This window comes from Leuresthes tenuis, unplaced genomic scaffold, assembly GCF_036924035.1.
Source record: "Leuresthes tenuis unplaced genomic scaffold, fLeuTen1.0.hap1 SCAF_6, whole genome shotgun sequence".
In the NCBI taxonomy this organism is placed as follows: Eukaryota; Metazoa; Chordata; class Actinopteri; order Atheriniformes; family Atherinopsidae; genus Leuresthes; species Leuresthes tenuis.
Genome location: NW_027325360.1, coordinates 8225814 through 8244028, shown reverse-complemented (window position 1 = coordinate 8244028; position 18215 = coordinate 8225814). Strand labels below are relative to the sequence as shown.

The 18215-nt window shown below is 37.5% G+C and overlaps 3 protein-coding genes across 5 annotated transcripts in view; 2 read left to right on the top strand and 1 right to left on the bottom strand.

Moving 5' to 3' along the window:
• hspb8 (heat shock protein b8) overlaps positions 1-18215 on the top strand; it is a 480000-nt gene that overhangs the window by 121127 nt on the left and 340658 nt on the right. The window lies entirely within an intron of this gene.
• ksr2 (kinase suppressor of ras 2) overlaps positions 1-18215 on the bottom strand; it is a 116636-nt gene that overhangs the window by 30711 nt on the left and 67710 nt on the right. For all 3 annotated transcript variants that reach the window (XM_072387428.1, XM_072387427.1, XM_072387429.1), the window contains 9 exons: positions 14923-14992; positions 13750-13833; positions 13352-13437; positions 11609-11629; positions 11233-11342; positions 6908-7076; positions 6600-6641; positions 4157-4226; positions 158-206 (listed from right to left, as the gene is read on the bottom strand). In XM_072387428.1, coding sequence (XP_072243529.1) covers positions 158-206; positions 4157-4226; positions 6600-6641; positions 6908-7076; positions 11233-11342; positions 11609-11629; positions 13352-13437; positions 13750-13833; positions 14923-14992 — 701 coding nt within the window. The remainder of the gene's footprint in view (positions 1-157; positions 207-4156; positions 4227-6599; positions 6642-6907; positions 7077-11232; positions 11343-11608; positions 11630-13351; positions 13438-13749; positions 13834-14922; positions 14993-18215) is intronic.
• Positions 1-18215, top strand: part of fbxo21 (F-box protein 21) — a 286959-nt gene that overhangs the window by 202282 nt on the left and 66462 nt on the right. The gene's annotated exons all lie outside the window — the stretch shown is intronic.

Below are 18215 nucleotides of genomic sequence, written 5' to 3'. Positions count from 1 at the left end.
AGCTGTGCTTTGGTTCCATTCATATTCACAGTAATTTCACACTGATATCACTGACAAAAATGTGAAAAATTAAAGCAAACTGATGAGGTAAAAAAAAAAAAAAAAAAAACACGAATTCAAAGCATCAAAAAGTTCAATGATCAAAAGAGAGACTCACGTCTGATGTAGGTTCAACTTCGATTTGAAGTAAAGGGTTGCCCTCGTTCCTGTAAAGAAAAACAAAAGAATAAAAATCAAATCCAAGTCAATGAAAATATAAAAAAAGGCCTTTTCCTGGACTGAGCAGGCTTTTAGAGTACATTTTGGATCTTTATTGTCGTAACTGATTGAGTATTTAGACAATTCTCTGGTCCTGACTGGTATAGCTGTGATTTTAGCTATTTAGACAGTTTCTACACCCTTTGGGAGTAGATGCTGTGAAAGACAGCTGTGATCTGCTGGTAGTCATTAATGTAGTCTCTACCTTAAACAGAGATGAGGAGTGAGCTTCACTGGTCTGGCACTCTCACATCCTCTGACGTTTTTCATCTGTAAACATCCAACTTATCATTTTCAGCCGTGTGTGATTTGTCAGCCTCCTCTGAGGCCACAAATGACAATTTGCTCTGTACAACCACAGGCAGCGCTAAAAAAATATAGTTTTGTAAAATTCTTTCCCTCTTTAGGCTCCCATTTCGATTATGCATCTAAAGTCTTTTCATTTTGTTCTATAATAGATAAATGAATGACTTTTTACTTTTGTAAACTTTTCAACTAAAACTAACATTTCTAGATAATTTGCATCTATATGCTGATGTGGTGCATGGTAGCGCTCTAGAGCAGAGACCCCTGTTTAATCATAGAAAACAACTGTATATTTGAACTTTTATGGCTGCTTACATAGCTTGAAGTGCGTCATATTACAACTGCATTAGATACAGCCTTTACTCCAATCTAAAGATCAAACATATGGTTTATTTAGATCAGAGTTGTCTGCCTGTTACAATGAAGGCAATGATTTAAGTAAATGTTTATTGTATGTAAATGCAATCTGTGCTGTTGCTTTCTCCCCCCACACCAGTGTACTGATTGCTGATTGATTGCACCTGTGTCTGACAAACTGTTGTGCGCTCTGACACTTTGAATCTGTAAGCGTGGAAGAAACTCTGTGGGACTGAAATATTTCTCATTATCTTCAGAGAGACTTTTTGTGCATCAGAGCATAATGTAATAAATATGCTGCAAAGAGAAATTTGATTTCAACACGGTGGCTGACTATCGAAGCGGTCTGCCACTCTATTCTGTGAGCAGGTAACCTTTTCAGCCTGCTTTGAGCAGGACCCCAAAGACCAGCCATCTCGTTGATGCAAAATCTCTTTGTTAAACCTAAGGTCCGTTATTGAGGCCACTTCAATGACTATAAAATGAGCCATTTTCCCTGCTACTAGCTTTCTGTAGTTATATTTGTTTTACTTTAATCATTATGAAGAGTATGTCTTTTCTATCAATGCAACATGACAAATGGCTTTTACAGAATATATTATAGTTAGGGTTTTCCCACATCTTTTTTTTCTTTATCATATCAGAATCTTGTTTATCTTAAGGTTTTCCGACTTTATCTTTTGGTAGGTGGACTCTTGATTTCACCCTTTGATTCAACTTTACTTAAAAAGGTTGGATTTTGTTTTTCAGAAATAATGGGTAAATTAGTGAACAAAAGGTTTTTATATGAAATCATCTGCTTCACCATATAAGTGGACAAAGGACAATGATTTTTAGTAACTGTAATTGTAACTAACAGATTCATGACTAAAATTGGAACAGGATGAATTGTAAGAAAGGGCCTTTCCTGACCCTGATTTTTAATTTCCGTCATTTTATGAATTTTAAAGTGCATCTGCCCCCCTAAGGCCCCATTAATTTCTGACCCCAGCATGTATATATTCACCTACATACACAGTGGGTGCCAATGACATGAATAAATGAACCCTCTTCATTTATTCAACCAATCTACCTTAGTCCACATTTCTGGCTTTATAACATCAGTGTGCAACCTCTAACAACCTCCCTATGGTATATTAACACAGGTTCACAAAGCAACCCCGGATTCTGGGTAAGAACACAGGTAAGCCTGATTACAAAATAATGTGATTCCTGTGGCGCCAAGGGTCCCTACCACCAGTTCCATCTCTGCTCTAATGAGGGAATCCTGCAGGGTGTTGAGGTCTGAAGCAGGCCCTCATTAACCCTGTGATGAGGCCATTAGGGCCAGAGAAATCTGCCAGCTGCAACTGCAAGAGCATATAGTAGGACGATGTGGGTGAGGAGGGACAGTAACCTTAATTAAATCAGAGGCATGTGGGTTTGGGAACTAAACAAATGTATTCATATGTGCCAAAAAGTAGAGACCGGAATGAGAAATTGAAACTGAGTCAAAGAACAAAAGATTTGAGTCATTTAGAGTCATAGCAATGTGCGAGTCTACAACCCGACCACCCAAACAAGATAAATAAAAAATGTGCTCAAGTGGAGCAAATCATTAAAAGCTTAAAAATCAAGACTGAAACTTTAATAGGATCAAAATGTAAGACCACTAAATGTGGACTATTGGTACAATGTCACCTTTTTTTTTCCTCTTCTGGCTGTTGAAGTGACTCAAGTGATCTGTAGGAACTCCAGTCTTTGCCAGATTGTTCTCACGGTAATCAGGCCGAAGAAAGTTTTGCTGCATATGACTAAATCAAGATTACACAGAAGTAGAATATTTCTTTAGCTCTAACAAAGCTGATGAAAATTAGTTTTTTGTCAACTGATCACACGGGGAAATTGATATTTTGCAGGTCAGATTGCAGAGTGAGCTGAAAGACAAGATGTTACTTCTTGAACCTAATTACATGTCTTGCTTCTTTGATGCACAATATTATGCCACTTGCAAGTTAGCCTTTAAATATAACAAATCCTTTTTAAATGGGTTGCATAACACCACCACGCTGTTGATTGAATATCTAACCATTTTTAATCAAACTGTGGTAGTGCTTTAGTCTTCTCTGACACGGTTTTACAAAAAGTAGCAAAAACCCTTGTTCTACTGGCTCCATGCTATGTTTGGTTATTCAGTAAATTGATCATCTTGTGACATGACCCCCAAAAAGATGGATACATCTCAATAAACATGATCAAATTCTAATCAACTGTGCTGACAGATGAAATTCATGATAAGCCCCATAGGGCACATAGAGATAAGATTATTTTGTTTCTGTCTTTTTTTATTTTGACTGTCTCTACTTAGATATGAATAAAAAAATGATACAAGCATTTGTCGCACCTTCAACTAAACCTGGAGGAGAGCGTTACAGTTGCACACCTGAATGTGGCCTCAAGATACATTAAATAATTTTCAGTGTCACATTGCAATGATTCTGGTAATAAATGAAGCATTAAATCTTAAACAATCCTGCCATATCCAAGCTCATATGGAGCACACAATGATGTATGTATGCAATTATTTGTGTCCCTATGTCTTTTGTCATATTATTTCCAAATATTTCTTTCTAATTTGTTATCTCAAAGCTGGCAGCTGCGACAGAAGTGTGGCATGAAAATGTTCAACACAGCTTATTTTTAAACACAAATATATGAACAGCCCCATGCTTTACACCGTGAATGAGTTTAAAGAGTCATATCATTTTACTTCCTGTGGTTGAACAACATGTTGATATTTAAAAAAATAAAATTAACTGTGGCATTATTTGCCCTAGATTGATCTATGTTTCATGGAAACTGATCATGAGCCTATGGATAGAGGTTCTCTTGTCCTGTTTCTTGTGATAGATTGAGTTGCTAATCCAATTAACATCTGGGTCAGAAGGCAGCCCATCACTTATCCTCCTCTTCCGGTTGTTTTCCCATGACCACTGGCTTCCTCAAAGAGTCAGTGAAAATCCACTTGGCATCCCAAGTGTAGCGTGAACTAAAGGCCATGCTAACATTAGTCTGTGAGTAATCGTCATGTCGTCCCTTGCATTGAAATTGTCACCCAAATATCTGTGCTCCAATAAGTTTGATTTGGCCTCTGACCAGCGGCCACAGAGAGAAAGAGAGAAGAGGACGGAGACACAGGATTTGTGCAGATGAAGATAGACAGGGGGGCGAGACTTCTTTAATACATTTCACTCACCCTGGTTCAGAAAGGACAGGATGCAGAATGACTTGTGGTGCTCTGCTGGGAGGTGCCTCTGGAGTAACATCTGGAGACATTGAAGTTATCAGACCCACACATCAGAACAAAATATAACTATAAATAGGACACGTATCTATATTTTCTCCTGGATTTATAGTGCTATAATTATGGGTTATAGAAAAGCTGGGGGATAGTAACTGCATGTCAGAGAGACAGGAAAGGGTGTTTGTGTGACATATCATATTGTATATATCATATAGTGAATATACTTAAATAAGCACAAAGCCATGAAGAAGAAATAAAATTGGAATTACCTTTTTATATAAAATGATCAACAAAAAATATATCAGTCATTGATTTCATTGATTTCTTTTCAATTCTTCAGCATTATGCAAGAACTGGAATATAGCAACAAAGATATCAACTGTGTGTTAAATCCTAAATCTGATTTTGGGATTAGTAGTATATTCAGTGGCGTGAGATCTATGTCTTTAAAGGCATAGAGCAAACAAAAAACTCACTCAATTTGATAACCATAAAAAGTGCCTTTAAGGTATATTTGAAAATCTGAAATCTTGAAATCAAACTTGAAATCATATTTGAAATCTGAGTGCGCATCTGCCCCATTTTCCCATTCCGGTTGATGACAAACAAGGGTAACTTTTGGTCTCTTTGTTGCCTTTCTGATAAAAAGCTATTTTGATGGTATGTATTTTCTTGACAGGTTGTTGTGGTGCCTTTGTTATATTTATTTCTTTAAATAATGGATTTTATGGTGCTGCACAGTGGTGTTGTGGTTAGCACCGTCACCTTACAGTGAGAGGGTTCCAGAATCAACTCCCTTCTGTGTGGAGTCTGCATTTTCTCCCCGTGTGTGCGTGGGTTCTCTCCGGGTACTCCGGCTTCCTCTCCCCATCCAAAAACATGCATATTAGGTTAATTGATGTCTCTTATATTGTCCTTAGGAGTGAGTGTGAGCGTGTGTGGTTGTTTGTCTCGTGTGGCCCTGTGATGGACTGGCGACCTGTCCAGGGTACCCCGCCTTTCGCCCGATGGTCGCGTGGATAGGCTCCAGCCCCCCCACGACCCGACCGACGGATTAAGCGGGTATAGAAAATGGATCGAAAGGTTTTATGGTGTTACAAAGTATATTTAGATTGTTTTTTAAACAGTTTTTAAATATAACCCAACCCTAATCTGCTCTTCTCTTGAATTGCATCCCTAATCTTTTTGTAGAGGTCCTTGGTCTTCATTGTGCTTCAAGCTTAGTGCTGCTGCTGGGGTCACCATGAATTTAGGGCTTTAAAGGGAAATTAGCAAAAGTACATCCATATGCACAAGAGTTTTATTTTCTTTTTTTTTCCTCATTAACTTCTTTTAATTTCAATTTACCAGTTTGGACTATTTTGCAAAGAAAATATCAATAAATATTCACAAAACATATCTACTTTACTTAGAGGTGCACCAAAATAGAAAAAATATATATGTATGTGCATACTGCATGTATATCATGACAGATAAGAAAATGTATGAATTCTCCCTGCTGTTCTTTGGAAGCACTCATTTTTACTCTTAGAAGATAGAGTAAGGTCAGCTTTTGTGTTGTCTTTACCTCTGGAACATACCTGAGGATCCATTTTCATGAATGCTGCATGTACTGACACAACAATTTGTGACAGAGAGTACAAGCCACAAAGAACCGTCCCTTTAAAGTACGGTGCATTAGAAGCTGGCACCATCACCTCACAGCAAGAGGGACCGTTTTTAGTTTTCTGTGTCAGGCCTGCATGAATATCTTCATGGATTCATTCCAAAAACCTGCAAGCCAGGAGAACTGGAAGCTCTCAGTGCCAAATCTAAACTGTTATGTATGTGATTCATGTGAAAAAAAAAATTACATATTATTTAATTTAATAATTTTGGGGGGTATTACTACATTCCAGCAGAATTCCAGCAAAATGCAAACTCCCAAATACTTCAATTGTGCTAATGAATCTTAGGTAAATCCTTCATGGTTTTGTTTTTTTTTGCGTTTGCTTTTTTCAGATATGATCCAGGAGTAAATTTATTGTGACATGACTATAATACTAGTTCCAGTTTATGCATTTCCAAGCAACTGCCTCCCCAGATCTCTGTAACACCTTACTATCTCCTCACACCACTCATGGTTGTGCTACCTCTAATAAGCTGCCAAATGAGCAAACACTATGTGGTACCAGAGTGGACAAAATCACAGAGTCTGGGCATTGACAAATCATTAGGAAGCCTAAATGAGACAAGCATGAGTGGGTGTGGGGGCGTGAGACTGTGGGTGTGAGAGTCTTCAAGTAACCAAGGTGAGAGAGTAAAAATCAGCATGGACATCAACAGTCTTCCTGACTCATGCTTGGCTGGTTGCAGTGTACAAAGAAGGGGAAATGATCAATTATGGGGTACTTACCAGGGAAGATGAACTGCTGTTTGTATTTGAAATAACTGGAGGCTGTGACAGGAGACAAAAAATGAGAATGAGTTTGGACCAACTTATGTGGCCTTGCTGGTCTCATATGGCTGTTTGTAAGTTGATAACAATTGGTAACATCCATTTAATGGGTTGATAACATTGAAACCTGTTGATTTCTTTTGATAATGAGAAACACTTCAAAAACAGTGATGGTTAAATGTTTCATTGCTACACTTTTATTTGAACATAAACACACATATATGCTCTCATCTTGTTTTCTTCTAGCCATGTTCTTTCATTCTTACCTGTCAAGTTGAACTGTTTTTGTTGCCGAGCTGACTGTGGGGAGGGGTGGAGCGGTGAGGGGGGTGTGGCACTGCTGGGCAAAGGAGGAGCCGGAGAGGATGGGGTGGACGAGGTGGTGGACGAGGGATTACTGCTTGAGTCTGGTTGGTATGGAACTGGGATGTGATCCTGAAAGGAGAGGAGAGAGAAATTTTGTGCTCTGAATTGGTCAATTCAGTTTTATTTTTCTTTCATTGTTGCTTTCAGTTTCATTAGATTCATTTTCTACCTTTTTTCTACGACAATAGGTTTCCATTAATTTCACTACTTTATGACAGCAATTCGCCTGACAGAGTTAATCCATTAAAATTAGCTTTATGCTGACTTCATTATTCTAAAAGCAGTGGAAAATATTATTGTGTTGGCCATCAGTTGGGAGCATTGAACTGTATATATCAAAGATGTGGCATTGTTAACCAGAACTACTCTTTATTGTATTTGTCTTCATTTCACAGTCTGTGTTCAAGCTGTTCATTTAAATTTCTCTAAACACCTTTCATAATCAGTCGTTTAATTGCATTTTGGCAGTTGCTGCCACTTTCCCCTTCTGTGTTGATCACAAACAGCCTTAAATGGTTTTGAAGTCAAGGTCCAGTTAACTCCCTTAGCTATCCTGCTCCAGACAAGACAGGATAAGTTCCTCAACAAGATATGATGTCACAACACTCATTTTAGATTTCTATCACAGCCCCCGACTAGACTCCAATTTATCCAAGTAATTTAATGTAATTTTGTAAATATGATTTAATTCTGAATGCATAATTTCTCTTTAACCAAAGTAGTCTTTTTAGTAGAACCAGTTAAATCCCCTTCAGTTTCAGCTGACTTTACAGACTCTGCTTTGAAGCAGTTTATCATTTGCCATTTGAAAATCTAGCCCGAAAGACAAATCAAAAGCAACAGCTGGTGAAAAGATAAGATTTCATCTACTGAGCAGTCATCTGTTAATATCAGATGACAGAGTATCCTTGAATGCAGCAACAATTGGCAGTCCTGGCAATGGCAATCCAATTATAACAGATCTGAAAAAAAACAACTTGATTTTCAACGTGTGTCAGAATGGGGGTAAATCAGTGGCTGCCTGGAAGGTGGGAAATCAATTTGAGGATGTAGGATATCCTTAGGAAAATGGCCTCTAATCATACACAGTATACGCAATAGGTAACGAAGGCACTAAAACTGCCATACAGTGACTGATTTTGTCCTTTACAATTTTGTCAAATTTACTGAAATTCAGTAATAGAAAGTCCTCATCCACCACAGGTAGTGATAAGTCCTTTGGAAAATTACATAGCAAAGTAAGGCAACTGTTGCATCAGTGAAAAAAAATGTCCTTGAGTGAAACTTTCATGAGAAGTCTGACAACGTCAGCTATCACAAGACAAGATTCACCATCACTGTAAATAAATTAAATCAAAGGAGCTGAGTAAGATATCTATGGGTAGACAGTAATGACTGAAGATGAAAAATATACACTTCTTCATTTCTTTTTCTCTTGATGTGTCTTACCCCTTAGTTTTAAGCAGTATGTTCAGCGCAAAGCGACGTTTTCATAATCATTCAAACAACATCAGTAGTTTGCAACATAATTTAGGTTTGATCAAAACACATAAGAAATTACAGGTCTGTTATGCACAGCAGTGTTACAGTTGTTTTCAATAACCGCAGCACAAAGTTATTTATCATAATCATAGAATAAGCTATCACGTTGAGTATATCATCAGGAAATTAAGACCCCATAATTATATTTGGATGTGTGTATTACCCGAACATGCTCTACTTAAGTGAAGTAAATAATAACATATTAGAACCCCTTGAAACCAGGGTTTACATCCAACAGAAGAATCTACTAGGATTACAATTAAAAAACAAGAATTGATTTACTATTTATGAATTGACAAGATAGAATCACATAGATTTATACATGTTTGATTTGGCTGCTGGATCACTGTCGGGTCTATTATTTTCTAAGTGTGGATATGGAGAGTTATTGTGTATTAGACCTTCATAAGAAGAAAGAAACTAAAGTAAAAGAAATACTTTGACCGATAGCTTAATGTTAAATGTAGGAAATTACTGAAAGTTAGGAACAAACTGCTAAAGCATTAGTTTAAGACTAGTGTTAGCTCAGTTCAAGAAAACTGTATCTCTATGAGAAATAAAGGAATACGTACCATACAAAGGACTAAAGCTAAATTTTCCATTTAAATTGAGTCTGCAAAAGGTGATTGAAAGAAAATTTGGGAAAATATCAACAGAAAATCAAGAAAACAAACACGATGATAGAGAATAAGAACTTCAAATCAATAATGTGCTAGATAAAAATCCAGCAATAATCTAGGGCGTGTACATCATGTATCTTTATAGTCATATTCATAAACCTGTCCTGTTCCAGTTAATTAAACAAATTAAATGAAATCAAATTAAATGAAAATAAACACAATCTTAAAGCACTAAACTGAACTAAAATTAATTCTTGAACATTCCAGATATATCTCTTTTTGCAGCAATAACAGCATCTGAACATGTCCATGTTGATCAGCTCAAAAAGATTTTGCCCATTCTTTCATGTCAAGCAGATTCATTTTGGGGTTGTTGTTGGTTGTCCTTACACGAAGAGCTCACCTTAGGTCTTTCCTAGAACATTACCATTAAATCAAATTGAGTTTTGAACATTCCAACCTTTTGTTATTCTTTGACCGGACAGCTTATGACTTGGGCCTATTACCTTGCTGCCAAATTAAATTCAATTATTTGCCGAGAGAATTCAGAATACAATGATGGCAAGCTGTTCTGGCTCAAATTAAACTAATAGGGATAACACTCTTTGAGGGTCATCCATGGGGAGGTGGACCCCAGTGTTGAATTGCTCCGTTTGTTGTATCTTGTATTGGTGGAGGAAATCAGGTATGATTTTGCAAAACTTTCAAACATGAAGAGCATTAACAACTCATTTCATGATGTCCTCAGAAATTTCTTTGTTCATACTACGAGACACTTCCACAAATGTATCGATAACATTCTATGTTCTAAGATGGCGTTGCACTAGCGGCACCACCATGATCTTTTGCTATGCTGATTTGGATGCTGTGCTGCTGGAACCATTTCTGGTGATAACTCTGGTCTGGAATAAGACCCCAAAGTCAGACTGACTGAAGAGGAGATGTGGTGGATGCAGAGCAGGAACAAAACAGAAAGAAATGAGAAACAACGTTAAACCATTTCTTCCTTAAATCATCATGGGAAGTATGAGATCAGCGGTGGATAAAATGCATGAATAAGGTCCCAGCAGGAATATCAGGAAGCCAATATGTTTCACTGAGACATGGCTACAGAAACAACTCTAACACTTCAGCTTTACGACTATACGGGCAGACAGAGACTGCAGACAGGGAGGTAACAGAGAAAGAGGAGGATTACAGTGCTATGTCCAGTCCGAGTCATGTCACTGCGAAGGAGAATCTCTGCACCCCAAATGTTGTCCTGGTGGCAGTGAGTTCCTGTCCATGTTTTCTAGTGAGAGAGTTCACCTGTGTTACCTGTTGACGCTGTCAGTCAAGTGGTTGCCAAGCTGCAAAATCAGCAGGTAATCCTCCGGAACAGCTGACACACTCTGTTGTTATCACCTGAGTGACTCATTCATTTCTGCTGACCTGTATTTAGCTTTCCACTTGTTCATTGATATAGTGGTAGAGTTGTCAGCACAAATTAAAGTCATTATCATAGGTAAGGAGGCTCATCTTGACCTCTTGTAGACAAAACACTGCAATTTCCACAGCATAAGGATAGATAGAATTAAGCAGGGCACCCACACACACCTGATCATCACCCTATTGCTGCTAATCCCAGTGATTTAAATACTTTTACCCCTCAAAGATATGAAAGGCTGCATAATTCACATCTACTTTATCATCATAGCAGCAGAAAGGAAGAAAGATATTTCAACAGAATGATGCGTGCCAGAACGTCACCGTTTATTTCTCATGGTCATACCCACATATTATTTCAAAACATGCATATTTGTTTCACAGCGGGAATCTCATGAAAAACTTCATATTTAGGAACTGAGCATAAACTGTGAGATGTATTCTGGCTGCTAAATATTCAATGTATGGAAACAACTCCATCTGTGTAAACATCAATATTGGTTTAGATATTTTCGCACTGTTTCCTAATCCCCTGGGAAATACACAATGACTCATTACCAGCTCCCAAAAATGGAGGAATGCAATATGTAGGACAGGTTATACACACATCAAAATGCATGGTTTATTCTTTCACTTACCTTGTTGATTTTGTTTGTTTTGGGGAGCGTCTGACTGATGTGCAGGTCTGTGTACCTGAGTGGGTTGTTGATGTCACATGGCACTGATTCTGTCCGTACCAGACGAGCTACTACACACAAAAAAAGCACAAAAGAACAATGAAGCACTGAAGGAGGATGAACAAAGACTTTCCTAATAGCTTAGGGAAAATGATGTGGGCATCGCTTCTAATGTGAACAATGTACAAATTGCCCTTTCCTGAGCACTATCCATTTGTTATCACACAAGAACACTATGGAAAAAAGTTTTCTTCAACAAACCTTCAACAGTTAATTAAGAAACTGTCACGTTTTCTTACTAAAGCAGGGTAGAAAAAGTCTAATTAGTGCTCTTTACCTTGAGTCGTTCCTTGGTGATCTGATTTGGAGAGAAAGAGAAGGGGAAGGCAGAGAGAGGACAAAGGAATCTTAATTCTGAAAGCAGATAATGGGATTTTTTTTCCAATGCTGTCAGTGTCAGTATAAACAGTGCATGATTCAATCACATTTGTCAAGCCTAAGTTGCTTAATTAATCAGCGAGTAAACTCCTATCTGCCTAAACCAAATGGAGACGAAAAAGTCTCTTTTATAGCACATTAATTTTCAGATAAATTAATAGTCATCAGGGCAGCATGGAGATGTGTCTGGACTGCAGGCATCCACTCTCTCCTGCTAAGGAACCATGGTGTTGCAATAGAATGGGACTTGACTTGTTTTTCCTTAAAATAAGGCCTTCCCAGTATAAGAAGCTGACTGGATGGTAGCATTTGTTGCTTTGAAATCCATATATACACCATTCACAATTACCGATTCCTTCACTGACACTTTGATTTGGGAAAGTTTTACAAAAGACAAGTGTTGGTCATGTTACTTGAAAATTTAAAGGAAAAAAATAAAATAAGATACCATATTATTTATTCCTTATTTAAATTAGATAATAAAATAACTTTAGCTAAGTTATCGGGGAAACATGTTCTTAACTTTGTCTTAAGTTTGATCATTTCTTTAATTTTAACGGAACACTTCTCCCAAAACTGCCCCAAAGCCTCCACAAGCAGATATCACATGTTTAACGAGAAAAACTGTGTAGACTGTACAGTGTGGATTTCAGAGATATTTACTCAGCACTTATCGTTGGCCCTGGATATTTAACTTGATCACTGTCCTTATCCATGTGCAAATGTACAGGAGGGGAATCAAGTTATTGACTGAAGTCTGACACGGCAATACTGTAGGCTGTGAGTTGAAGTTGAAGATATTCTGCCTTCTAGCTTACTTTGTGGGAGCTCATCGTACGTGTAAATATGGCTGCATTTACTGCAGGGATTTTAAATATCTTTATATTATCTTTACATTTCGAATGGTGATTTTTTTTTTTCTTTCAGTTGAAACTGTGGTTTTAAACAAATTGTGTTAATGGACTGATTTTCATTCACAATTTCTAACACATTTAGCCATCTGAGGCAAACAAGAGAAAAAATATTTGAACGAGAGCTGCTTTATTGAGAATTCAACTGTGTCAATATACATTTACATTGATACACAAAATAGATGCAAAAAGGTGGAACTTTCATATGATTTCGGTCAAGCTACCAGGTTTACGTGTGTTTAAAAGTCCAGTTTCAGTCGAACTAACACAATATATATACATTTTTTAAACGAAAACATGCTTTCTGAAAATTAGCTATCCTGATTCCTTCCTCTGGCATTTAGTCTTTAACAAAGCTGAGGTCACTATAGCTAAACAACACAACATGTAAGTAAGTCGGCGAGGAAGTTACTACTGTAAGATGTCACCAGGAGGCAAATTTCTTTCAGACTGACAAAGTAGATGAAAATACATAAATTAGCATGATAGACATGCCTGGAGTGACACAAACTAAGGTAAAGACGCATCCATGCAAGATGAAAATGTTACACCTTGCATGAAAAATCAGCGTTTATCCTGGGGCTTTACAGGAAGTGTCTGGACAACCTCTTCATTAAGAGTTACAGTCTACATGAGCTCTGTAATCACCTATTTGCTTTGCAGTAGAGATGTAAAAGTATTCTTAAAGAAATGCAGAAAACTTTCACTAGAAGAGAAATGTTACAAAGTACCTTTAAGGGATTCTCGTCCGCCTCGCTGTATGATCAGCAAATGGCAAGGTGGGGCTTCTTTGGTGCATTTGTTGTGGCACTTCAGCCTAAGTGCACACAGAGCAAATTTGATTAGTGTTTGTCTTGTTGTAGCTGCTTGTTTGTTAATTTAATCAGCACTGAAAATTATTTAAGGTGAAAACATTTACATGAAGATTAACAGACAAAAAATGCAATTTGTTTATTCATTCAAGAGAGATAATAACAAGAGGGGTTAAACAATTAAAAGAGAGAAATATAACCAGAGAACTTGTAAGATGAAATAAACATTGTATATCAGCAAATATGTGGTATCAGATCCCAATTACTAGTATGACTGTAATGAATAGTACTTAAGACAGACAAGTCTTGATACCTACTTGCAGTTTTTACATTTTAGTCCAAACAACATTCCCTTTCCACATACTATGCATGTCTGTGACATCCAGTACTTTGTGGAAAACCTGAAAGCAAAAAGAAGCTAGAATGAGATTAAAAAAGAAAAAAACAAACCTTTACTTTCAGCTTGCACATCTTCATGGCATGTAAAAGTTGTGGATTATCATTGAGGAGAACACTGGTTTTACATTCGTCTGCACTGATACATTTGCAAAGCACACCATTCCCTGTGTAAGCTATCTGCGAAGAGAACAGACACCTGAAGAAGCTACCTCTCTGAAAGTGTTTACCTTCCTAATCTTCCTCTCTTGCTCATTCAATTTGGGCCCATGACATTTTCCATCTCTCAGTAACCCCATGTGAGTGAACATTTTGTGTAGTCGATCTGTAGTGCAGACGTGAGACCATAGGGTTTAGCTGAGCAATGGGAGCCTTTGCCACTGTTATAAAATCCAACACAGTCACTTCTGAAACAACCAAATCCACACCGTACTCTGTAGCAACAACCAGTCTCCTGCGTAGACTGACTGAGCGGTCTGAGCACGTTTGACTATTGGCAGTATTTACCGATGCAGCGCCTGGATGCCAGAAGTGAGGCTGGCTGGTTAATGACAGGTGACTAATGCAGTTTGACAGAATCCAAATCTCTTCATTAGGCCCCTCCTTTGCTTCAAATGAGAGTCACAACTCACTCAAACCAATTTGGCTTGACAGACTTTTTAGTGGACTGTCAATTATGAATGATAATATGACAGCGTGGGCAGATTCTGCAGGAAGAAATTATCTTTCAGGGCAGAGTGAGCCCTAAATAAATGCATTTATATGAACAACCCAGTCACCAAGGGAACAACTTCGAAATATGCAAACTGGTAATTGGATGGACAGATGGCCTTTCTTAAAACCTATTCTATCAATTATACGCTGGCTCTATATGATGAAGCTTAAAGCTTTTCTTTCCACCTCGTTGACTTTCAACACAGAAAACAGTTTGGTCTCTTTTCTTTTCAAAACTTTTCTTGGATTTCTCGCACAGTGGATCGGGATGGTAAAGAAAGAAAGAGAATATTGAGTTATGCAAGGGCCGTCTTGATTGGACAGTTAGGTGTCTGCACACATTCACTCCCTCTGATCTACACTCTTTCCTCCAGACCTACCTGTGTTTTATTGAGTTTCCCAGATCTCTTCGGGGAATCTGTGGGGACCAGCGAGGCACTGAAAGAGTGTCTGAAGACGAAAAAAGAGGAGAAAGGTTTCACGTTTTGATTTTTTAATTAAATGATAGTAATAACGAAACTTTCAGAATCGACTAAACATGATACATTAATCTAGAATCGATCATATATGGCATTTCAGGGTATGGGCTGTCTTTTGGCCTGTAGACTGGTTGACTCAGTCAACTTTTTGCTGTAAATTAGATGTCCAAATTGATTAATTAAGGAATTGGGATGGGTAATTGTAACTAGTTGGACTGATGATATATATACATTGCACAACATACTGAATACATACCTCTGCAATATAATTTAAAGGCCACAGTTTAAAATGGTATTACCTGTACATAATGGCATGATTCATTAATTGACAATTTACAATCACAAATAAATTCCATAGGAAATTTATATTGACATTACAAGCCCGTCAGTCAAAACTCAATACCACAAACATGATCACTCACACAAAATGTTTTTGATCCAAAATCATGTACTTCTGATTTCCAATTAGTCAAACTGCTGATAATAAAATGACTGAACTCCAGAACTTTCTCAGGTTTAGGCCTAAAGGCTGTCTATTCACGTGCTTGCATCATGGCTGCACAGGCCAAAAAATCAACTGTTACATTAACTATGTCAACGGAAAAAAAAAACTAGATATTTACAAAAAAGTTTGCAGGAAGTTTGGTGAACAACAACAAAGAAAATCTGTTGAAACCCAGTTACAAAGTTCCTCTTTGGATATATGAATTTCAGTGATCACTCAGATATTTAGAAGAAATCTCCAATCTTATCCATCTTGTTTGATGGCACACAAGCGAGTAATAATTGTTTGCTGTTTGGTACACAACAGTGAAATTAAACTTTGCAAAAGATCATAAAAAGCATAATCAATATTGGGAATCCATTCTTGAAAGCTTAAACACAATGTCAAAGTCACAAGAAGAGGTATGGCTACACAACACATCCAGCAATGAGAAGTGAAAGAAAACAGTGTTTTACGATGACGATACATCTGTCCAGAAATTCATGACACTAGTTTTCTCCTTGATATGGAGGACTGATTCAAAACCAACAATGAATGCTCCTATGGGGGTGACTTGTTAGTGTGTAAATATTTGTGTGGCATGAACAACATCTGTATCTTTTTCAGGATTTGGTTTCAAACATTTCACATTTAAGGGATATTCAACAATGGTGTACTCTGTTGCATACCGCATATGTAAACAATGAGCACTCAATGAGATAAAATTAAAGTTATAAACACAACCAAGCTTCCGCCGCATTTAAATCAGTCAAAAAGGCGATATGATGTAAACAAACAACAAAAGCGGCTCTTTGTATGGTGAACTCTTCAGCATTTTGAATGAAATTAGTATAAAATCACGAAGGTTCTATCTGCTCCACCTAAATTGTTTGCATGTTTAGCTGCAGGCATCTCTTGTTGATCAGGCTACTTTTATGCCATTTGTATTCCATTGTGAGGAGCTCTGGCTAAAAAGAATTTCACCACAAAAACCTTTCGTTTGGTCCATTAGTGCCTTCAAAAAGTGAGCAGCCTGGTACATTTATGCGTCACCTCTTAATGACAGGTGAGAATGGCAGCCTACACAATATTGTCTGGAAGAGCCGCTGGATGTGGTGGATACGCAATGAAACGGTGGCACCCTCTAATAGCGCTGTCAGTCAATGATTCTGAAAAAACAAAAAGTTATGTTGAAAACTGCTGTGAAAGTTTGATCATACTGTGAAGAGCATCTTGCGCGATCATTTTTTTTCTACAAATCACATAGGAAACGCTGTACATCATACACACATCATAGCGCCGACTAGTATTTAGCTGTATTCCGTTTCATATTTGATTATTTCATATGGATAAAGTCAACTTTAAAAAGTAAAGAAAACAATACAAAATACTAATGCAAAACTATAAATATCTTCCTTTTTTATTCTATCCTTTTCTGCATTTAAAACCTACATTAACATGACCCCCAAAACAATACTACCCACAATTTTAAGAATTGGGTGCCTTATACTAAAAATAGTAGATAACCACAAGCAGACATGATGTGATTGCTGTGACTTAAAAAATATAGACATTTATAAAATATATATATTTCTTTATTACAAAAGTAATTAAAACTTTTCTAATAATGAAAAAAAAAAATAATAATCTAATATCTGCATATTTAAAATTCCTTCATGTCTTAAAATGACTTAAATCTTCGGCCTCTCCCATTATCAGGGGTCACCACAGTGAGTTGATCTCACATCATCGATTGGCACATGTCCTTCCTGACGCAACCCTCACCAACTATCTGGGCTTGGGACTCGTGCTCCCCAGTGGCCAGGCACTCACACTCACACCTAGGGACAATTTCGTGTCACCAATTAACCTAATATGCGTGTTTTGGGGGTGGGAGGAAGCCGGAGTACCCAGAGAGAACCCACGCATACACGGGGAGAACATGCAAACTCCCCAGCTGGGAATTGAACTGTTACTCACTCTTCCTGTGATGCTAACCACCACACCACCATGCAGCCCTAAATCTTCGCTGTACTGAATACTGTATCTAAATTTAGACAAACTTCGAGTTTCTTCCAAGTCTCATAGTATCAGCTGTTTAATTTCAAGATTTTTCTTCAATTTCATCTAAAGACACCATATAGTTACCTTATCCTGGTTAAGAGCTTGATAATTGGTGCCTTGAAAACAACTCAGCAAAACTGCAACTTTGAATAGAATAAAACCAGTGAGAGTAATAATCAGTATAAGTATTCTAAAATATGTCAAATACGTAAGAAGTGTGTAACGTCTTACTCTTGGCTGGAAATGAGTGCCAGGAGGACAGGAGCAGCTTGAGGTTATTTGTGTGGGTACAAGAAATAACACATAAATCAGGTAAATGTGAGAATGAAGTGTAAACGTATTTTTTTTAACTCCCGATGTCTTGACAATGGAACCATGTGTAATAAGATGGGTTCTTTGTCAATTTTCATACCCACAGGCGTTATATTTTATGTTCAAATTAGAAAATAATTTTTTCTGTGGTGTTCCTTGTGAACGTGCATTGTGTTTTGGAGTGTTATGCAGAAAGAACACAATGGTGGCCAAAGTGTTCAATGGCTGACTTTACCTTTCTGGGTATAATCAAAGCAGAAAGAACTCATAAATATGAGAGGGAATCCTGGTCACAGGCTAAAGTTAGCAACACTTACAGCTTTGTAGGTGTATT